Here is a 24,032-nt window from a genome sequence, read left to right on the forward strand (position 1 = left end):
CAAGAATGATACCAAGGGGAGCAGCTGAGTAGCTCAGTGGATGAAGCGTCAGGCCTAGAGATGAGAGGTCCTGGATTCAAATCTGACCTCAGACACTACCCAGCTGTGTGACTCTGGGCAAGTCACTTAACCCCCATTGCCTAGCCCATAGCACTCTTCTGTCTTGGAACCAATACATAATATTGATTCTAAGGTGGAAGGTAAGGGTTTAAAAAAAATGACACCAAGGTTGATAAATTAACAGACTGTAGAGATGGTTGTGCTCTTAACAGAAATGGGGAAGCTCAGAAACAGGTGAGTTTAGAGAGAAAAGAAAATGAGTTCAGTTATGGACATGTTGAATTTAAGATGATCTGAGGACAACCATTTTGAAATGGTCACCATTTCAAAGTTAGTGATGCAGAACTGTAGTTAAGGAGAGAGACTAGACTAGAGTTGACAATTAGAACTGTGACAAAATGTGTAACATTTTATAATGTCAAACTTTTTGAAATGGTGGTTAATTTGGGGGAATTTTTTTTCTTCTTTATTATAGGGAATGGCTCTCACAGACCAGCTGTTGAGGATGTAGGGAATGAAGGGATACAGTAGGAAATGTAGATTATGTTAAAGATATCAATAAAATTTTTTAACATATTAATCCATTGGAATAGATGAGATCACCAAGTAAGAGTGTAGTAAAAAAAGGAAAGAGGGTAAAGGATAGGTATAGGGGTTACCACCAGAGTTAGGGAACATGACACAAATCATATTCTAGCAGAGGCTATTGAAAAGGATCCTTTCAGAACAGTCAGATAAGAGGAGAACCAAATAAAACTGGTATCACAGAAACCAGAGAAGAAGGAATGTCCAGGAGGAAAGGGTGGACCTACCATGTCAAATGCTGAGGAAAGGGTCCAAAGAATAAGGATGAAGAAGCAGCTATTGGATTTAGCAATTAAGATCACTTGTAACTTTGGAATGAATAATTTCAGTTGAGTGATTAAATGGGAAATTATTCTGCCAAGGGCTGAACAGTGTATGAGAGGAGAGAAAATGGAGACAAAGTACATACACATTTTTTTCAGTTTGGCTGAGGAAGGAAGGAAAGATAGTGGATGACAGTAGTTTAAGGGAATGACTGGAATCTAGTGAAGGTTGTTAGAGAATGAAGATGCTATAGTAATATAAATAGCAAGGAAGTAACCAATTATCACTGGGATGGAGAAATGAAAGGTTAAAGAAGAAGGGATGATAATGGGAGCAATCTGCTAAAGAAGACCTGAAGGAATAAAGTCATGGTTGGCATCAGTGAAAGGAAGGTCTGCCTCATCAGAGACTGGCATAAGGGAGTAGATTAAAGCAAATGTGACATCAAGGGGTAATGCAGAAAAGTAGGAAGAATGGTCCCAAGTTTATTCACAAGATATGAAGCAAGATCCTTGGCCAAAAGTTGTTAGAGCTGACTAGCTGCTATATTTATGTCCATATTATTTGTCATTCTGTTAATAAATTGTGTACCTAGTAATTTTGATTTAAACTTAAGAGACTAAGGCTTTTGATATATGAAGAGATGAGTGACTTTTGGGAAAAGAGGCATAGGTAGAATGGAAAAGATCAGTCATGCTTTATATAGTTTCCCATTATCTTGCTGTGCTTTTGTTGAGATTAAGTAAAGAAACAAACTCAAGTTTAAAGTAAAACCCTACATCAGCAATTAGGCTCTTATTCTTCTAATAACTGAAAAATTATAATAGTGTAAAGGACAACAGTTTTAAAAGATTTAAGAATTCTGATGATGCAATGACCAATCGTGGCTCCAGAAAACTGGAAATGAAATGTGTCCTGCTTCCTGGTAGTCAAGGTAGTGGACTATATATACAAAATGAGATATTTTTAGACAGGATCAATACAACTTATTCATTTTGATTGATTGTACTAATTTATTAAAAAGCTTAGCTTTTTGTAGGGGGAGTATGTTGGGGTATGCTGAGGCAAGGGGGAAAAAAAGAACAATGAATGAAAGGAAAACAATACATAAAAAGTACACAGAAGGAAAGTCAAAGAAGGACCCAAACATGAAGGGCAGCTTTGATACTACCATACAAAAGCTGATGTATACTTTAAAAATGGCAAGCTTTACATGGTAGATTTGATAAAATATGCAATTTGTAAATCAAAATGTTCATGTTTGATGGCTAACAATTTCATAATGAAAATTCCATTTTAAAATAAAGGAGAAAAGATATTTCTGTATCATTCTATTTCAATTAAAAGTAAGAAAGCACACACAATTCTAATTTATTGTTGCACAGGTCTTCTCTTTATACAGAAAGGATCAGTAGATGGAGACCTGTGAATTCATTGGAATGGAACTCTTCCCATTAATAGCAATTACAAGCTCTCTATAATTTATAGTCCAGAAAAATTACCTCAGGTTTAAGGAAGGGTAAATCATTTGCCAAAATCTCACATTTAAGTTCTATTAAGCGCATACTTTCAAAAGCACCTAATCTTTTCTTTTAACTGGTTTTCTATTGGCAATGGCTTCTCACACTCAGTTAATTTTCATCTTAACCTATCCCAAGTCTCTTAGTCAAATTAAAAGATTTAGGATAAAGGGTGTTTTTTCCCCCAAGGGAATCCAACCATGAATCATTTGGTAAAGCCAAAAGTCATAAGGTCACAAAACTTAGAGCTAGAAAGACCTTTGGAGGCAAACTCCTGGGGTTCTTAATGCTTTTTTTGCTTTTCACTTTTGGCAACCTTACTTTAAGCTTATGGATTTCTTCTCAGAAAATGCTCTTACGTGCATAAAATAAAGAGAAAGATTATAAAGTAAACCAATTATATTTAAATACTTCCATCAAAATTTTAAAAAAAGTTCACAGACCCCAAGTTAAGAAACCTTGATTTAGTTCAACCTCTCCCTGACTTCTCCACCCCCCCCCCCCTTCCTCCCTTCCTGGAGCAGCTAGGTGGTAAAGTGGATTTGGGCTAGAAGTCAGGAAGACCTGAGTTCGAATTTGTTCTCAGATAATATCTATTTGACCAGGGCAAGTAACTTACCTTGGTTTGCCTCGATTTCCCCAACTGTAAAATGGGTATAACACCTACCTCAAAGGTTTTGGTGTCAATGAAATGACATATTTAGCTTAGCACAATGCCTGACACACAAATGGGTGTTATATAAATGCTTATTTCCCTTCCTTTCCCACCTTCTGCTTTACAGTTGAAGAAACTGAGGCCTGGAGTCTGATACTTGCTAGCAATGTGACCATAGATAGCCAAGTTAATTAACCTCTCTGGCCCTAAGTTCTCTGAGGCTTTTAAGTTATTGACAGCGTGTAAAGACTATCTGATGGGCGGAGTTCCAATGCCAGGTATTAATCTAGCCCTTAATTTTCAGATGATGCATGTTAGGTTAAACTAAAAGCTTCTCCAACCATTTCTAGATCAGACAGAGCTGGCTGTTATACTCATGTAAATATGGTGTCTTCGAGGGCAGAGAACTGCAACGCAAAGAGGGAAGGGATGTGCATAGGGGTGGGAGACGTGCCCTAAATTAGGTGGAGGTGGCGGGATGCGTGAGACAAAAGTAGTAGCAGTGTGGTTTCCACGTGGCATAATTGTAGGTGACTCCCTAGCAGAACCTTAAGTCTACTGGTGGAGAGAAAGGCGGTGGGGAGGGAGGAAGGTTAATGCAAAGTCAATTAGAACCCCGTCTCCAAGAATGGTTCCCTAAGATCGCCAAAGCCTCGAGATCTAAACGGCAATAGCACCAGCAAGTCTCGGGAACGCTAATTCCAAAACCTCCGACTCCCTCCCCCCCTCCAGTCCAGCCTAGAACACTTAGGGATTTCTTTGATTGACATCCCGACCAGCCAACGGATTTTCAGGGTTATGAAAGTTCTGTTTCCCCTCCTCCAAGGAGGCGGAGGGAGACTCCTTGGAATGACAAAGAGTATAGCCAATGGGAAGAAGGACTTCGGAAACGATGGGAATAACAGCCAATGGAAGGAAAGGGCCGTTCTAAACGACGTGTGAGGCCGCCAACGGCTGGTGCTGTTACAGGGTCGCGTGGTTTCCGCTCCTTGAGGGCGGGGGAGCGTCCCAAACGGAAGGTGGTTGTTGTCAGTGCCTCAGGTTTGAAACTGGGGGTCGGGCACCAGAGCCGTTGTCTGTCGCTGCGGGGCTCTCCCCCTCCCCCCGCCACCGGTCCCTGCTGACCCCACCCTCCTCCCTCCCGTCCCACCTCCCGACCCCCATTCCCGCCCCGCCCCCCACCCCAGACCTCCCCCTCGAGTCCCTCGGCTGGGTCCAGCCCGGCCTCTGTCCTCCGCTCCGGCTTTCCCGGCCCGGAGGGCGGCCCCGCTGCCGCCGCCATGTCCCTGCACGGAAAGCGGAAGGAGATCTACAAGTATGAGGCACCTTGGACGGTCTACGCCATGAACTGGAGCGTGAGGCCCGACAAGCGCTTCCGCCTGGCGCTGGGCAGTTTTGTGGAGGAGTACAACAACAAGGTGGGGGCGGGGCCCGGCTGCGCGAGACCCCGGGATGGGGGGAAGGGAAGGGAACTGACCGGCGCCGGCCCCTCCCCCCTCCCCATCTCCGTTCCCCTTGAGCCTCGCACCCCCCGCCGCGCAGCGTCTGTCCCCCACCTTCCTTGGGCCTGTCCGGGGGGTCCCCTGGGTGAGGTGGCTGGGAAGTGGGTGGGCGGATTGTTGGAGATTTAAACACGAACTGACTTCGTTGTCTTCGAGACCCTCTTTCCCTCTTCTTCCTCAGTTTCCCTCTTCTTTAGCTGACCTCCCACCTTCCTAAGTTTTCTTGTCTGTTAAATAGGGGTGATGCCTGTAGTACTCTCTCTTCAGTAGAGATTCAAACAAGAATACATATGTAAAATGATTTGCATTGGGTAAAGGCCAGTTATTCTCTCCCTGGGTTCCTCCTGTCTTGATATCACCAGGTACTCGGTTCTTAATTTCTAAAAGAGGCCTCAGGAAGGTGAATATTCATTTCAACAAACTCTTATTAAGTGCTCTGCCAAGGGTAAGAGGCAGCTTAGCTTAGTGTATAGAGAGACCCTGGAAAACCCAGCTTCCATTCCTGGCATACTACTGTGTGGCCAAGGGTAAGTCACTTAATCTTTCAGTGCCCCACATAGCTCTCAAAGGCTATAAATTGGAGCAGCATCTGTGAGAGGGATTTCATGAGCTTGTGGGCAAGGCTCTTAACCTTTCAATCCCCCAGCAGCTCTATGACTAGTATGTTACAGAATAACATCAATGCAGGGAGCTTCTTTCTATATCAGAATTCTCGGCACCAATGAAATCACAGGTAAAAAAAAAAAGTACTGCAGCACATTGATAGTTGCTGGGTAGAGACACAGATATCAATTATACACATATGTACACACACTTAAAATTGGTCTTTTGGAACATATTATATACATTAACATATATTTCCCTTTCATTGTGGAAGGCAAGAAAGGAACCAGACATTAGTTACCATGGTTTCTTCACCATTGCTCATGCCAAGATAACTTTTGATTGACCTTTTCTCAGGGCCTGACCTGTCTGAATCTTTTGATTCTTGACTTTTCCCCTTGTTCTGCATACTTCCATTATTGCTTTTTTCCTGTGTGCCTGTTCTTTCTCAGTCTCCTTTGCTGGATCATAATCTAGACCTTGCCATCTTGGCTTAGGTATCCTCTAGGGCCTATCCTGTGCTATTTCTCTCCTTGACAGCTATGTTTTTAGGATTTCAAGTAATTTCTCATTTCAGAAGACTTCCAAAACTATTCAGTCCTAACTTTTCTTATGAACTCTACTTCCTTCATTGTCAGCAACCTACTGGGAAAGGGTTTCCTGTGTGTTATTGGTGTAATCAAGCTCAACTGGTCAGTATGATACAGTAAAAAAAGATCTTAGAAGAAGCCTGAGAGTAAATATTCTGGCACTAATACTTGTTAGCTATATGATCGTGAACAAGGTCATTTATTCTCATTAATTTTTTGATCCATTTCTGTGATTTATGGCCCATTATGAAAATTCCCTCCACGGATACAGATTAGCAAGTCATCTGTAATTTATAACCTGAGAGTTCTTCGGTGCATGACAGACTAAGTGGCTTGCTCATGGTCACACAGCTAGAGTTCTGGAACCCATAGCTTCCTGACTTAAAGACTAGCCCTCTATCTCCTATGTAATTTTACAGACAGGGAAACTAAGGATTCATAGTAGTTGACAGTACCTTTAGTATTTATCTAACAAGTGAGAATATGAATTCATTGCTTTGGAAATTTTTTCAAAACTTTGAAGTGTTATAGAAATGTCAGGTAGTATTATTTTGTTCAGAAGGAAAGTAGTCATCAACTCACTTTTTCTCCAGACTTTCCTGTTTCTCTTGAGGGTTTCACCATCCATCTAGTCATACCATGTTTATAGTCTTATATAACAGCTGAGACATAATGATTTTCCCTATCCAGCTTCCTTTATGGATTTTATCTCTACACCATCACTTGCATCTGTCTCTTTTCTATTCACATGACCACCAGCCTAGTTCAGACCCTGATTACCTCTTGCTTGGGCTAGTATGATAGCCTTCTGATTGGTCTCCCTGCTTCCAATCTCCTCATTTCTGATCCATCATCCAGACAACTGCCAAAGCTCGAGTCTGACTTTATCACTGCCCCTGTTTGAAAACCATCAGTGGCTTCTCAATCACTGTATCTTGGGCAGAAGATGCCCTCTTCATCCTGGCATTCAAGATCCTTCAGAATCTGACTCTAGCCTTATTTTATTTTTAAAAAATTGTATTTTTCCCCTATTACATGTAAAAACAATGTTTTAACATTCCCTTCTTCTGATCCTCCTTACCTTCCCCCTCCCTGAGACTACAAGAAATTTGATATAGGTTTTACATGTGTATTCATGTAAAACATTCTTTCATATTAGACATTTTTGGAAGTGTTCTCAAATGTAAAAAAAAGGACTAAAGAAAATGAAATATAGTATATTTTAGTCTGCATTTAGATGCTAGTTCTTTTGTGGATAGAGATGGCATTTTTTATCATGAGTCTCTAGGATTTTTTTTGGATCACTGTATTGTTGAGAATATCCAGGTCATTCAAATAATATTCTGTGTACAATGTTCTGCTTCTTCTTACCTCACTTTTCATCAATTCATGTAAATTTTCTATATTTTTCTGAAATCATTCTGTTTATCATTTCTTATATAGCACAGTAGTATTTCATAACTCTCATATAACACAACTTGTTCATCCATTCCCTCAGTTTCCAATTCTTTGCTACCACACACAAAAAACTACAATAAATATTTTTGTACAAATAGGTCTTTTTCCCTTTTTGTTTTTAAAAATCTTTTTGGGGTAGAGACCTTGTAATAGTATTAATGAATCAAAGAGTATGAACAGTTTTAGAGCCCTTTGATCTAGCCTTATTTAATATTCCTTTACTTCATGAATTTTGGTCAGTATACGTTTTGAATCCCCTCCAAAGAAGGTAGGCTTTATAAGAACCAGGATTGTTTATCTTTGACTTTGTGTCTTTTGTGCCTGTCTGACTTTTAATCTTTGTGTGATGGAAAGTGAAAATCACAGAGTTAAAGTGATAATACCTTCTTTTGATAGACACCCACCCATATTCCTGTTGATTCCATTGGTTACTATTCTAAAGTTATTGCACAGTTGTCTTTCACTTTAGTGCTACTTGACTAATTGCCTTCCAATTCAACTGACAGGAGCAGAGTGCAGTATTTCTAGTCTATGAAGTTATTACACTTGTGAAACTTCCAGCTCATTACACACACACCATTTGGGGGGATTTAAGATAATTGAATATTAGCCCAGGAAGGCTCTTTGGTTAACTTAATATAATCTCTCATGTTATAGATACAGAAACTTAGGCCTTGTAGCAGAGCCAGGATTTACAGCCCCAAACTAGCTGTTTGCTGACTAAAGTTAATCTTTTTGCCTAGCCCTTGTACTTTAATAGCTTGTGATACCTGTTTTGAAAAAAGAGGTTTATTGCTGTTAGAATCCATATTTACTATGAAAAGTTTTTCCCTTGCTGTTGTAGTATAAATTAGACTCCTTTTAAGGGAAAAGGAAAAATATCAGTAGGAAAAAGAAGTACCCTTAAAAGGCAACTTTCATCTCTTATTCTAGGAATCTGATTGAGCTAGTTTACTAAAAGTTTTTGTTTGCTTGTTGCTAGAAAACTAAATTAGCCTGGCTTTACTACATGGGTATAGTAACCAAGATGTAAAAAATACTGTTACCCAAGAGTGGTAGCATGACGTAGTTGTAAACCTACTCCTGCTATTTAGCTATGTGACCTTATGTATGTCACTTAACTTCTGGAAATCCATCAAACATTGACTTTTCCATTCTTTAAATGTTAAGCTCTTGGCCACCTGATATTACTTGATTTGCCAGAAAAAAATCAGTTTACATGCAACTTTTCAGAAACATTAATTGAATTGGAGTGGTAGTACTTTTCTTCTGCTTGGTGCAACTTTATTACTTATGGGACCAAATTGAATGGTGTAGGGAAAAGAATGAATTTGATAACTCCTCTACTGATCCTAAATTAGACCAGTACCTTTTATGTTATACTAGATCTAATGTAAGAAAAATATTAACAAAGGATATTGAGTTTTGAGATTTTCACATCTTTATCTGTTCAAATCCCTTTAAAGTATTTAAATATTTAAAATGTCTTAGATAAGGAGACTAACATAAGTTCAAGTATATCAGTGATGAACTTGAATGTAGGACTCAGATCGATGAGTCACCAATTCATAGTTCTTTTCATTTAGAAAATGTTGCTTTCTCTTTAGTCACATGCTAAAAATGAAAAGAAAAAATATAGTTTAGGAAATTGCTTTCCTGATCACAAAGGAAATACAATAGATGATAGGGTGAGGATAGCCTTTTTTTTTTTTAACTTAATTGCTTCCTGGATCAGGTCTTATCTGAGTAGAGAAGAGTAAATTCATTTTGTATTTGGTGTTAAATAATGTCTTTATAAAATACAAGATGTCCCAAAAGGCTTAGTGCATCCTTAAACTGTGATTTATCAGATTAAGCTATTAAAAGCTCAATGTAGTGTTTAGAACTTAAGGCTACACTAAGACTTGGGACATCCTTAAATATTCTATGTTTGATGTCTCTTGAGTAGAATAGCAATAATGCTTGGATTAGGGGGTAGCTGGGTAGGTCCTAGAAGGTCCTAGGTTCAAATCTAACCTCAGACACTTCCTAGCTGGGTGACCCTGGGCAAGTCACTAAATCCCTATTGCCTAGCCCTTATTGCTCTTCTGTCTTAGAACCAATACATAGAAGGTAAGGATTGTAGCTCCGAAGACAGACTGAACTTACATGATCTGGGAATATCTGCATAAATAGAATAATTGAACTTGTGGAAGCTGATGAAATCACAAAAGAGGGACTATAGGGTCAAAAGAGAAAAAGGCCCAATACAAAGCCTTGAAAGACACCTGCAGCCATGACATGATAACCCAGAAAAAGGACTTAGACATTATCTATCAGACAGATAGGGAGAAAACACAGAGAGGAAAGAATATCCAGAATAGTTGTCAATAATGTCAAATGCTACCAAAAGGTTAAAAATATGACTATCTAGAAGATGAAGTTATATTTTGAAAAGAAGCAATCATTGGTATCTTTAGAGAACAATTTCAGTTAAATAATGAGGCTAGAAGCCAGGTTGCTGAGGACAGGACAGGAAATGGAGGTACCATTTGTAGACAGACTTTTCTTTTTTAAGCCCTTATCTTCCATTTTAGAGTCAATACTTTGTGTTGGTTCCAAGGCATGAGTGATAAAGGCTAATTATGGGGGTTGGTGACTTGCCCAGTCACACAACCAGGAAGTGTCTGAGGTGAGATTTGAACTCAAGATCTTCCATCTGTAGGCCTGGCTCTTAATCCACTGAGCCACCTAGCTGCCCCTGACAGCTTTTTTTCAAGAAGTTTAGCTGAGGACAGATGAGATATAGGATGATAGCTGGCAAGCATGGTAGAATCTATTGATGGTTATTGGTTTTGGTTTTTTAAAGGATGAGGGGATTTTTGTGCACATTTGTAGCAGCTGCTCTGGGAAGGAGCCAATTGATAGGGAAAAGTTGAAGATTAGAGATTGGGGGTATGTTATAATGGGAACATTCTGCTGGAGAAAATGAGAGAGAATGGTATGCATCAACATGTAGAGGAGTTGGTCTTGGCAAGGAGAAGGGCCACATCATCAGAGCTTGAATTGAAGGGGAGGGTAATGAGGGATAAAAGGAGTTTGTTGTCAAAAAAGGGAGCTGTCATTGAATGCTGGTTTTTGTGTTTTTTTTTTAATCTATGTATGAGGTAGAATCCTCAGCAAAGAGGATGGAGTGAGGGGAAGCTTGTGGAGAGGAAAAAAAGATTTAGAACAGTTGATATGGTATGTGTGATACGGTATCAATTAGGGAAGAATATTAGGATTACTTTACTGTAGTGAGGGCCTAGCTTAGATTAGTTAGCATAAATTTATAATGGACTACGTCTGCTTCTGTTTAATAATTTTCTCCAGTTCAATTCAGCAGCAAGTAAGTTTAGATGTGAAGAAATAATTCAGGGTTGGCTTTGACAGATTGTGCTTGTGATGGATCAAGGGAACAAGAGATGAGGATAGTGTAGAGTTGAACTGGTTCCACAGTAGAAGAGAGATTTCTAAGAGATTGGTGGTTCTTTATGAGGATGAAGAATAAGTTTTGGAGTAAGACATAAAGAGAAATGGAAAGATAAAAGAACAGCTAAAGGAAGCTCAGAGCTTATAAATATGAAGCAGTACATGTGTAGATGATATATGATTATCCCTTTGTATAGCTGAGGTAGAGTGGAAGATTAGGTTGTAGGACTTGAGAGGATTGAGGAACTGTAAGTTAAGGTATTTGAAGTAGCATCAACATAGATTGAAGTCCCCTTGAATAGGGGAAAATTAATTAGGGTAGAGAGGAATATTATGAATCAGGCACTAAACTAAAAGTGCTGCTCAAGAGTCAATGGATGATAGTCATCAGAATCCAGATTGTATGAAACATTTGGATTGAAGGCACCTCAAAAGAGGAGTTTGCTAGTGGTGGTGAAGGGAAAGTCTGGAAGTGACAGTGAGAAGCAAAGTGCTTTCTTATTTCCCTTTCATAAATGTTACCTAATAAGGATGAAATTAAGGCCATAAATAACTGAAGATGAAATTTTGTTGTTTTTAACAAATCTGATTTTCTAGTTCCTTTGTTCTTTGGTTGGTTGGTCCTGTCTGATTCTTTGTAACCCCATTTATTTGTTGTTGTTGTTGTTGTTGTTGTTTGCCATTTTCTTTTCCAACTCATTTTACAGATGAGGAATTGATGTAAGCAAGGTTAAGTGACTTGACCAGGATTACACAGCTAGTAAATGTCTAGCTAGTAGTTCCTTTACTCATGCCTTTACTATCCCAGGCAATGTATGCTTTTAAAGAGCTAAAGGAAATAAATTCCTTGACCTCCCTTAATATCCTTTTCAGAGTCTAGCATCTCTTTTAACTATATCTGAATCAAACTTCTTTTTTTTAAATAAATTTTTATTTTTTCCAGATTACACATCCATATAACTTTTAAATATTCATTTTCTGATATTTTAAATCTATGTATACTTCTCCCCTCTCCATTTATAGATTGTGCATATATTATTTTTTGTCCTTTTATTTTATTTATTTTTTAAAATTAATTTATTTAGTCAATTTAGAACATTATTCCTTGGTTACAATAATCACATTATTTCCCTCCCTCCTCTCCACCCACCCTTCCCACAGCCCACACAAAATTTCATTGGGTATTACTTGTGTCCTTGATCAGAACCTATTTCCATCTTGTTGGTGTTTGCATTAGAATGTTCATTTAGAGTCTACATCCCCAGCCATATCCCCTCAACCCATGTATTCAAGCAGTTGTTTTTCTTCCGTGTTTCTACTCCCACAGTTTTTCCTCTGAATGTGGATAGTGGTTTTTCTTGTAGATTCCTCCAAGTTGTTCAGGATCACTGCATTGCCACTAATGGAGAAGTCCATTACGTTCGATTGTACCACAGTGTATCAGTCTCTGTGTACAATGTTCTCCTGGTTCTGCTCCTCTCACTCTGCATCAATTCCTGGAGGGTTGTTCCAGTTCCCATGGAATTCCTCCATGTTATTATTCCTTTGAGCACAATAGTATTCCATCACCAACATATACCACAATTTGTTTATCCATTCCCCAATTGAAGGGCATGCCTTCATTTTCCAATTTTTTGCCTCCACAAAGAGCACAGCTATGAATATTCTTGTATATGTCTTTTTCCTTATTATCTCTTTGGGGTACAAACCCAGCAGTGCTATGGCTGGATCAAAGGGCAGACAGTCTTTGAGCGCCCTTTAGGCATAGTTCCAAATTGCCCTCCAGAATGGTTGGATCAATTCACAACTCCACCAGCAATGAATTAGTGTCCCCACTTTGCCACATCCCCTCCAGCATTCATTACTTCCCTTTGCTGTCATGTTAGCCAATCTTCTAGGTGTGAGGTGATACCTCAGAGTTGTTTTGATTTGCATCTCTCTGATTATAAGAGATTTAGAACACTTTTTCATGTGCTTATTAATAGTTTTGATTTCTTTAACTGAAAATTGCCTATTCATGCCCCTTGCCCATTTATCAGTTGGAGAATGACTTGATTTCTTTGTAGAATTGGTTTAACTCTTTATAAATTTGAGTAATTAGACCTTTGTCAGAAGTTTTTGTAATGAAGATTGTTTCCCAATTTGTTGCTTCCCTTCTAATTTTGGATGCATTAGCTTTCTTTTTACAAAAACTTTTTAATTTGATATAATCAAAATTATTGATTTTACATTTTGTGATCTTTTTTCTAGCTCTTGCTTGGTTTTAAAGTCTTTCCTTTCCCAAAGATCCAACAAGAATACTATTCTGTGTTCACCTAATTTGCTTATAGTTTCCTTCTTTATATTCAGGTCATTCACCCATTCTGAGTTTATCTTGGTGTTGGGTGTGAGATGTTGATCCAAATCTAATCTCTCCCATACTGTCTTCCAATTTTCCCAGCAGTTTTTATCAACTAGTGGATTTTGGTCCCAAAAGCTGGGATCTTTGGGCTTATCTTATCATAGACTGTCTTGCCGAGGTCATTTACCCCTGAATATCTTCTGCTATAGTTTAAACCCATTTTATCTTTTCCATAGATGCATTAATAACCTTCAGAATGTGCCAATGGCTTAAGGTACATTGGCATCTGACCCCTCCCATTAATATAATCCCAAAAAGCAAAGAGTAGATAACAGATAATGAGGTATTAATATTTTAACCAACTTCAAAGTATTAATGCCTAATTTTTGCCTTGTGAAGTTTGAAATAGTTTCTTATTGATTAAATTAAAGGAGCATCAGACTGCCTATCTAACGTGTACCTTTTTGGATGAAATAATTAAATTTTTCTTGATTGAACTTGAAAGTCCTTAGTAGTCCTTTTAAAAAGCTGGGTTCATCTGATCTGGAGCCATTACAGGCAGAATTGGCAATTGAGCAAGAATCTAGATTTTAAAAGAAGTTGCCTGGGGAGTACAGAGAAATTAGGAAAGGAGATTTTCTCTCTCCTCCCCTTTGTCCATGATTCTTTGAAACAAATATTCTACATAGTGGAAGATACCAAATCCTTCGGGGAAAAGAAACAAGCAGTCTCCAAGCAGACATGGAAAGGCAGCAAGAAAACAGCTTCAAGGAGAGTCCTCTGGCAGTAGAGAAAAGATACTACCAGACAGAGCTGACACTAGGGATTCAACCAAGTTACTTGCCTAGCAGAAACACTCTGCCCAAGGATTAAAGCATCATAAGGATTCCATAAGGGAAAAAAGGACATCAAAGTCCTGCAGAACCAGAGGTGTGAATTACATTGGCCACATGAGTTTACTTTGTGTGCTTCAACAGCAGTGTACTCCAAGTTTGTGTCTATTTTTCCCACAGACGCTGTGTTTAGGAGACAGTGTTCCCTAGGTTTAGAGGGGACTGCTATTCTTACTGAGCCATCTTAGTTAATGCTCTGATTTATTCCGATTGTGTCTACTAGTGACTGTTAAGGGAAGTTCACTGATGGGGGCTTGTGAATTATAATTTGGTTTTTTTGTTTGTTTGTTTGATCAATTACATGTAATAAATTTCCACATAAATTTTCCTAAGTTCTATGATTGAATTTATCTCCCTCTCTTCCCTTCCCCCCCTCCTGGTGCTGGCGGGCAATTCAATCTGGGTTATACATGTATTGTCATGCAAAACATATTTCCATATTGTTCATTTTTGTGAGTAATCTTATAAAACTAAATAAACAATTGAAAAATTGTATGCCTTCATCAGCATTCTGACTCCAACAGTTCTTTCTCTGGAGATGGGTAGCACTCTTTGTCCTAAGTCCCTCAGAATTATCCTAGATTATTGTAATGTTAATAATACCCAAGTCTATCACAGTTAATTATTCCACAATATTGCTATTACTGTGTACAATGTTTTACTGATTCTGCTTTTTTCATTCTGCATCAGTCCATGAAGGTCTTTTCCAATTCTCTCTGAAATCATCCTATCCATCATTCCTAACAACACAATAGTATTCCATCACCATCATATACCACAATTTGTTCAGCATTCCCCAATTGATGGGCAGCATTCCTTTAATTTCATTCTTTGCCAGCACAAAAAGAAGAGCTATAAATATTTTTGTACAAGCAGGTCCTGTCCTTTTTTTTTTTTTAATCCTTTTGAGATACAAGCCTAGTAGTAGTATTACTAGATCAAAGAATAGGCATTGTTTTATAGTCTTTGGGGCATAATTCCAAATTGCCCTCCAGAATGGTTGAATCAGTTCAAAGCTCCACCAGTAATGTCTCCATTTTACCACATCCCCTCTAACATTTATCATTTACCTTTACTGTCATATTGGCTAATCTGATAGGTGCAAAGTGGTACCTTGAGAGTTGTTTTAATTTGCATTTCTCTAATCAAGAGGGATTTAGAAAATTTTTTCATGTGATTATTGAAAGCTTTGATTTCTTCATCTGAAAACTGCTTATTCATACCTTTTCACCATTTGCCAATTGGGGAATGACTTGTAGTCTTATAAATTTGATTTAGTTTTTTATATATTTGAGAAATGAGACCTTTATCAGTGAAATTTGTTATAAAAATGTTTCACATTTGTTTCCCTTTTAATTTTGGTTGCATTTGTTTTGTTTGTACAAAACCTTTTTAATTTAATATGATCAAAATTATTCATTTTACATCTTGTAATGTTATCTCATTTGGTCATAAATTCTTCCCTTCATAGATCTGACAGATAATCTATGTTCTTCTAATTTACTTATATCATCCGTTATATGTAAATCATATACCCCCATTTTGAGTCTTAATATATATAGGGTGTGAGATAATAGATCTATGCCTAATTTTTGCCATACTGTTTTCCAATTTTCCCAGCAGTTTTTGACAAATATTGAGTTCTTATCCCAAAAGCTGGTGTGAATTATCATTTTAAGAGTATTGACATATAAGTACCCTAGAACCTGTGCCTTCTGGAGCCTCAAACTACAATTCTGTGAATGCTGAGTTGGAGTTGCTTAGAACACTTATGTGGGAGATTTTTTCCAGAATTTGAGGCCTTTATATATTACAAGGATCCACTGGAGAGATTTTCCACCAGTTTCCTTCCTTGTTGGATGCCTTGGTGGTATAGGAATGTACTGGGAAATTTTTTTCTTGTTTTAGTCTATAATTGGACAGTTTTCTAGTTTATTTCCCTTATAAATTTGACTGGTGTTCTTTTAGCTAAGTTCTGTATATAGCTGAATATTAGTGTACTGATATCTATTTTATGCTTACTGCAACCATGAATTTGAAGTTGAGTATTATCACTAGAGTAAAAGTGACTCTTTTCTATCCTAGAAAGTTGTTAATTTCCAGATTATTTAAGTGGTAAGTGGTAATGGTAAGTGGATTTAGCTAAAGCTTTCATGTACCAGACACTAAGGAAAGAATTCAAAAGGATAACCCTTGAGCCTCTTTAAATAACTTAGAATTTCAGAATTTGTGACTTAGGGGGCAAATATGCCTAAAGTATTGATTGATTTGCTGAGGATAACAAAATCTCTGACCAGTTGGTTCCCTACCCATCCTTAAATTACATAAGCCAAAAAGCAAACAGGAAAGATAAAAAGATATTAATATATTAATGAAGTACAAGTTATCCCTTTCCAAAAAAAGTTTTTTTTTTTTCCTCGATGGGAATAAAAAGACAACTTGTACTGCCTATCCCCCATTTTGCCTCTTTCCCAAGTATGGAAGACTCTTCCTTGGTTGAGGTCAGTGCCTTTGGCAGGATAAAGTTGGCCACCCTCTTCATGGCTTCTTAAAAAGCTGCATTTATCAGCTCTAGAAATTAGTTCAGTTAGGAACAAGTTGTCTAGGAAAAAATCTGGCTTTTGAGAAAGAATTGCTCTGGGATAAGGATTTCTCATCATCACCCCTATCAGTGATCTCACTTTATAGTTGTGCTATTTGTCTCATAGAAGACATTGCATCTAGCAGAGAGCAGAATCACACACTACAGACATGAACGTCGAGGGATGACTACTAGAGATAGGAATAGAGGTAGGTACCCATGCTCCATACTGACATAGAGAGTCAACAAGGAAACAGCTCAAGAATCAGAAAAGATAGTCAACCATGGATAATTGAGAGTCAAGCTACTAAGAGAATAAAATCCATGGGGGGACAGTGGAAAGATTCCACAAGGAAACAAAGGCATTTCAGGTAGTCTAGTACCTCAGAAATGAGTTGCCTTGGCCATATATGTTCTCTACCCTGTGTGCCTTATTACCATTGTATTCTGAATTTGTGCTCATACTTCCCCAAAATACTATATTTGTGGGAGAGTATGTGTTAGATTTACTAGGGCAATGAATGTTCTATAGCTACCAGTTCACAATGATATCTTAGTAAATTCCTTTGTTTTGATATCATGTCTACTGACTATTAAAAGGAAGCTCCCTAGTAGGGGCCCATGAACTAAAGTTTTTAGAAGTAACAGATCCAAAAAGTATTGGAACTTTTTAAAAAACCCAATAATCATATGAGAAGCTTTGCAGAAGCATGTATGTGTGTGTCTCAGTAGGTGTTTATTAGGCAGTGTTTCAACAATAGACCTTCCTCCAAGTCTAACACTTTTTCCCATTGATAGTAACTGTGGTAGAAATGTCAAAAGATGGAGGAGGGAAGGAAGGGGGGGAAAAGTTTTTACAGATCGTTTTCTACAGTAGATCTTAGAATCGTAGTTACGAAGAGTAGACAATGAAAGATGCTACTTTATATAGAAATTATCGCCCTTCAGATAGGTACTTCAGAAAGGGTACTTATACATTTGTATTTTAAGACATTTTTAATAAGATAATTGAGGTTTATTTTCTCAGCATAGGAAAATATTCATTTTCCATGCACCTCAAGTTTTAAGATTTCTGGAGCATTTTGAAATACTTAGCTGATTTGGATTCTATGATTTTATGTATAATTTTTAAGTTTTTTTATAATCTTAAATTAAAAAAAAAAGTTGGTGAGAAGTGTTATCATTTGTAAACCAATGCTTTTATAACACAAATTATGACCAATGAACCTAAGTAATACTTTGCTTATACAACAATACTTTTTATAGAAATAGTTGTCTGTTGCCAAAGATTTAAATAGAAGATTGTTTTACAAATGGAGCATATAATTGTTTTATTTCACTCTGCTTTATGATATTTTATTTCCTAATATTTGTGGCAGGCTTTCACTGTGATCTTTATGGCTTTCCTTGCGTTTAGACACTTGGTGAGAAATTGGCAATGAAATGTGTATATATTTGAGTTTTTAAAATTTCTCTGGTGAAAGCCTTTTATTATGTTAGTGTCTTTTTCAGGTATCTGGGATTTAATTATGATACACTGAGAAAGAGCTCCCTGGAAATTCAGTAGGAAATGGGGCTAAAATTTAGATCACAAACATAATGATTCTTTTAACAATTCTTCATATGGCAGACTGAGGAGAGTAATACACTTTGGGGGCCTCTGGGTAAACTGCTATTGTTTTGTTGCTTTTCCAATTTGCCTTTGTTTATGTGGACATACATACTGTGATTTGAGCAAGAAATGAATCTACATCTTTAACATTGTCTGTTATGCCCTAAGGCAACACTACCAGAGTCTCAGAACCTGGGCGACAGAGATGTGTTATGCTGAAATTTGTTCTTAAATACCATCCAAAATGCAATGAAGAGGTGCTTTTTTCCAATGTGTTAGCTGAGGCATCTCTAGTCAGTAAGACTTTGAACCTGGTAATATAGTCTAATAATTTTACAGTAGAAATTTTGAGTTGGAGGTAGTGACAGTAATGAAAATTAGAGTGGTGCTGTCTCTTTTAGAAGAGGGAGAAAAATACATTTTATTTATTTATTTTTAAGTTTATATATATATTTAAATTATATATAAGAATAATACCATTTAGAGGTTTTAAAAAATGTCTTAAATGTTAGACTCTGAAATCTTCCCCCACTGAGTTTCCTTTGAAATATATTTATAATTTATATGTTTTATGGATTTACATGTCATCATTGTTGTATTATCAGATTTGGAATCTAACTGACAAGATAGATGGAGTTTTTCCCAGTTTGTAAGAGAACAGAGTTGAGATCCTTACATCTGACTTCACATAGCATTATATATATTTTTATGCCTATCATATGCTCTTTAATATTATGGTTATTTGTATAAATATTGTATCCATATTCTATTAGGCTATAAACTCCATGAGAATAAGAACCTGGTTATCTAAATTTATATCTATGTCTCTGGGGGGTGTGTGTGTGTGTGTGTGTGTGTGTGTGTGTGTGTGTGTGTGTGTGTGTGTGTGTGTGTGTGTGTACAGAGTGAGTGAGTGTGTATTATATGAGTCCCAGTATCCCTGCCACATTGCAGAGATTAGAGGCTCCATTTCCCTCTTCAATGTGGAAATTCCACATAAAATTTTTTCATACTGGAGAAGATGAGTAAAATTTTTTTTGAGTTGTTTAAAGTACATTATTGTAAAATTTGGGCTAAGTATTTGGCCATAGGCTATTTTATGCATTTCTGAGTTTCTAAACTTTTTTTGTGTGTAATCTGCTGTCCTTTATGTATTGTCTACTGCTTCCTCAAAACTCCCCCTCCCCCCCAATTCCCATTTAATTTCTTCCTGATCCTTCCTATATTGAACCCACAGTGGGGAAAATTGAGATGGTGGGGAGTGGCACATTATACATTCATACACATCTTGTATCTCCCCTACCATTTAGCATGATGCTATGCTCAACGCATGCTCTTAAGAAAAGTATGTTGAATTAAACTGAATGTTCTAATTTATAAGGTTAATTTATGAAAGCCATCAAAATTAAAACTTTGAGAAGCTTAGCACATCTAGATTTCACATTTTATTTATTTATTTGTTTGTTTGTTTTTTTGGGCCCTTACCTTCTGTCTTGGAGTCAATACTGTGTATTGGCTCCAAGGCAGAAGAGTGGTAAGGGCTAGGCAATGGGGGTCATGTGACTTGCCCAGGGTCACACAGCTAGGAAGTGGCTGAGGCCGGATTTGAACCTAGGACCTCCCGTCTCTAGGCATGGTTCTCAATCCACTGAGCTACCCAGCTGCCCCCACATTTTATTTTTTTTAATAGATTTCACATTTTAAAGTGAATTTTTGGTCATCTTTCAAATATTAATTACTCAAACTTTTTTTTGGCCACTCTTCTAGTATACCAAGTAAATAATTATCAAACAAAGTTATAGAAAAGAATATGGAGCTGGAGACAGACCAAGGGATATATAACATGAAATATCAGAATCAAGAAGGGATTTCAGAAGGAGCAAAGAGAGAGGGAATAAGAACGGCAGCATGAAGACAGAATCAAAGATGATAAAAATTGGTTAAAATCTTCTTGTCTTCTGTATGCTGCCCCTAGCACTTCCCTGATCTTGCATTTCTAGTTGGTACTTAGAATTTTATGAATAAAGACATAATTATATCCAAATGGATTTACTATGGCACAATTCTGCTGGTATAAAGTTGGCCTTAGGATCTCATAGATAAAAAAGCATGGCTTAGGCAGCCCCAACATACCTCAGATTTCATATCCTTGTGAAAATAAAATTTTTCTTTCAAGAATGTTTTCTCAGTTTAAAATTTTAAATTGAGGAGCAGTGAGTACAAAGTGGAACACTTCAACATCCATCTGTGAAGATTGGATTTAGCTATTTCCTGTTTATAACAGTGAAGATACTTAGTTTAACACCTTATACTGAAGCTAGAACTTAAGCTAAGTCTATTTTTAGATCTTAATACAAAAAAGGTGTTAAGTAACTATAAAGGTTAAATTAATCACAAAAAGGTCAAGTAACACAAAAGGTGAACTTAACAAAGTGTTAAGTAACTCTAAAGATATAATCAAATCAAAGAAGATGAGAACTAAAAGTATGGGCAGTCCTGGAGAAAGCTTTTGATGTGATTGGTAGATGTGAAAATTTAGAGGTGACACAAGGGTGAAAGGTCTATATATTTGGGATTTTTCGGCCCTCTGGGACTCTATCACTTATTGGCAGTGGAGAGTTAGCTGAAAGCAGCGTGCTGAGCCTTCCAGCATCTTAGTGTGACTACAAACTATTTGTCCGGCTCGGTGGTGAGTTTCTGGCTGAGTTTCCTTCTTTACTTTTCCAACTTTATCCTCTTAGAAGCCTATAATCTTCTTCAGAGACCTAAAGGTGGGAATTTTAAACTTCCCCTGGCACAGGCCAGGCAGGAGGAATCCTATATCTTCTTCCCTCCTTCTCCTTAAATTCCTTCCCTCTATATTAATTAAATTACCATAAATTTCCAGACTGACTTGGGTATTTTATTTGGGATTTTCCCCAGCAACCAATTAAATCTAGATTTTAAGTCACAACCCTAAAATTGTCTTGACACATCTCAGTGTTTAAACTTGGAATCCATTTGATCAGGAATGAAGTACATCATTGTGTAGACCAGTGGTTCTCAACCTTTCTAATGCCGTGACCCTGCAGTACAGTTCCTCATGTTGCAGTGACCCCAAACCAAAAAATATTTTGGTGGCTACTTCAAAACTGTAATTTTGCTACAGTTATGATTCAGAATGTAAATACCTGATATGCATTATGTATTCTCATTGCTACGAATCAAACATAATTTAAACATAGTGATTAATCACAAAAACAATATTTAATTATATGTTGAGAAATATTAATCCAGCAGGAGGCAGCCTGAGCACTGGGGCAGGAGGTAAGGCCTGCCTGGGGAGGGGGTCCACAGACACTGCCTTCTTCCTGTTGTCTCCCTCCAGCTCGAGCTGAGGCTTCACTTTGCTGGGGTTACTCGGCTCCATTATCCACTCCAGGAGTTATCTGCTCCAGGTCTCATTCTTAACCCCTCCAGAGCCAGTGCCCGGCTGCTCTCTCTGGGTCTCTGAGTCCTGTCTCCAGGCAACAAGGTAAATCCATCGCCCCTCTTAGGGGGAGGGCTGCTGATAGGTAACTAATATTAGTACAATGTGCAGGCAGCAGGGTCCCCGTTCTTTCCGAGATCTTGCTGTAAAATAGAGTGATTTCTCAGCGGCTGAAGCCATCGGAAATATGTATTTTCCGACCCCTGTGTTTTGGTTGTTCGGGGTCGAGACCCACAGGTTGAGAACCGCTAGTGTAGACACTACATTGCAGAATTGTGAGCAGTGGAGATTATTTAGTTGAGGCAAGAGCACTAAAACAAATAGTTATTTTTGGAGAAAGTAGATCTTATTTAAAGGGAAGTGGTGTCTTTGTGTTAGTATCATGTACTAATGTATCAATTTGTCAGATAATTAATTGGAAGCAGATTAACTGGAATAAAGGCAGGGAAACCAAACAAAAGGCTGTTAAAATAATCCAGGGCACGAGATTATGAGGCCTTGCATCAGTGTGGTGGCATTATTAGAGCAGAGAAGAAAACACATATAAGATGTTAAAAAAGTAAAACTGACAGTACTTGGCAACAATTGGGTATAGAAATGAGTGAGCATAGAGGATGACATTCTAGGAGCATGATGGTACTATCAATAGGAAAAGGGAAGTTAGAAAGGATTTGAGGGAAAGATGTAATGTTGAGTTTAACATCCAATTTGAGAGTCAGTTGAAGATGCAAGACTAGAGCTCAGGAAAGAAGTTAGATCTGAGAATCATTTCCATAGGAACAATAATTAAATACATGGAAACTGATTATTGAATGTGTTCTATAGAAGCACAATCTTTGATTTGTATTTTAAACTTTTTAATTCTTTTTTTCCTGTCTCCCTGGTATCTGCGACTTTAGTTACTTTTAGTAATAACTTAACTAAACAAGTACCCTTAGAAATTAATAGTATTTGAATCTCCTTTGTAATACCTGCAGTTCTGCTTTTGGATGCCTTAGGGTATTTGAGAAAGAACAAAATCTCTAGGGTCACGGACATAAAAATTTCATACTCCTGAAGTATTCTGGGGAGGGTAAGGGGCATAGCTCGCTGAGAAGATTCCTGCTTTTACTGGGAGGGGCTGGTCATAAAGAGTTCACTAGCTTGTATTTAATTTGGATACAGCTGAATGAATGTGCTTTAACTCCCACTAGTCTCTTGTGAATCTGTTTGTGATTAGTCTGCAATTGAATCACTAGTTTCTCTCAGGCTTCCAGCTATGACACACTTTCTTCTTGCTACAAAACAGTTTAGGGGCCAAACCTGGGGCAAAGGTTTGTATGTTTTAGATTTTCTTGAAAAATTTCCCAATCTATTTCAAAGTCAAGGTTTTGAAAGTCAAGGCTTAAGGGTTATTCTCTTACTGGAAATTGGCTATTACACTATTCATTTTTGCAAATGTTCTGTTCAGTAATTATTTGTTTAATATAAACCAATCTTTATTTGAATTTCTTTTGTTGCAGGCAACCTCAGTTCTCTTCTATGTGTTGGGGATTAGCAAAGCTGCTCATCTGACAAAGGGAGAAAAAGTCTGTTAGATGCCAGAGTCTCAGTCAGAATGAGGATAGGAACTGTACTTGTTTTTTCATTGGCAGAGGAAACTCCCCTATGAAGGAAGTCCTCTCTGCCAGTGAAGATATAAGCCTTTTCTGCCTAGAAACCTCTCTATCATGTGGCTGGTTCAGGGTTACTCAGCCAGGCTGTTTCAGAGGCTGAACTCACTAGGTTTCCTTGGCTCTTAATCACCAAACATTCATAAAATATTATAGGGCAGACACTTCATTATTATTTGCCATGTAGTACAGGCATGAGGTGATGGGGGTACAAAAACAAAAGCCAACAGTCCCTAACTGCAAAGAGCTTACTATCAAATATGTGAAATACATATGAACCAGATATATGGTAACCTTGGGGTAAAGAGGACCTTGCACTGGGGGGGACTAGGAAAGGCTTTATGTAGAAGATAGTATCTGAGAATCATTTGAGAAACCAGGGGGATTTAAAGCAAAATTATTTTATTTTTACCAATTACATGTAGTTACAGATTTCTAAATAAGTTTTCTGGAGTTGTATGATCCAGATTGTCTCCTTCCCTCTCCCTTCCTGGAGCTGGCAAGCAATTCAGTCTGTGTTATACATGTATTTTCATGCAAAACTTGTTTCCATATTGTTCATTTTTTGTAAGTGAATAATCTTATAAAACCAAAACATACACCCAAATAAATAAGTGAAAAATGATATGCTTTGATCTGCATTCCTACTCTCACAGTTCTTTCTCTGGAGGTTGATCATATCCTTTATCACAAGTCTGTCAGAATTATCCTAGATCATTGTATTGGTTTTTGTTGTTGTTGTTGTTGTTCCTTACTGTGTATGAAATAAAAAAACAGGATATAAAAAGTGTAAACCA

General features: G+C 37.6%; 1 protein-coding gene across 1 annotated transcript in view; it reads left to right on the top strand.

Annotated features, from left to right (window-relative positions):
- Window positions 1-4,064: 4,064 nt before the first annotated feature.
- The window catches only part of DCAF7 (DDB1 and CUL4 associated factor 7), a 34,263-nt gene continuing 14,295 nt past the window's right edge, over window positions 4,065-24,032 (top strand). The window contains exon 1 of the mRNA XM_001368585.5: window positions 4,065-4,502. Within this exon, the coding sequence (XP_001368622.1) occupies window positions 4,365-4,502 (138 nt within the window). The 5' untranslated portion in view covers window positions 4,065-4,364. The remainder of the gene's footprint in view (window positions 4,503-24,032) is intronic.

This window comes from Monodelphis domestica, chromosome 2 (assembly GCF_027887165.1).
Source record: "Monodelphis domestica isolate mMonDom1 chromosome 2, mMonDom1.pri, whole genome shotgun sequence".
Lineage (NCBI taxonomy): Eukaryota > Metazoa > Chordata > Mammalia > Didelphimorphia > Didelphidae > Monodelphis > Monodelphis domestica.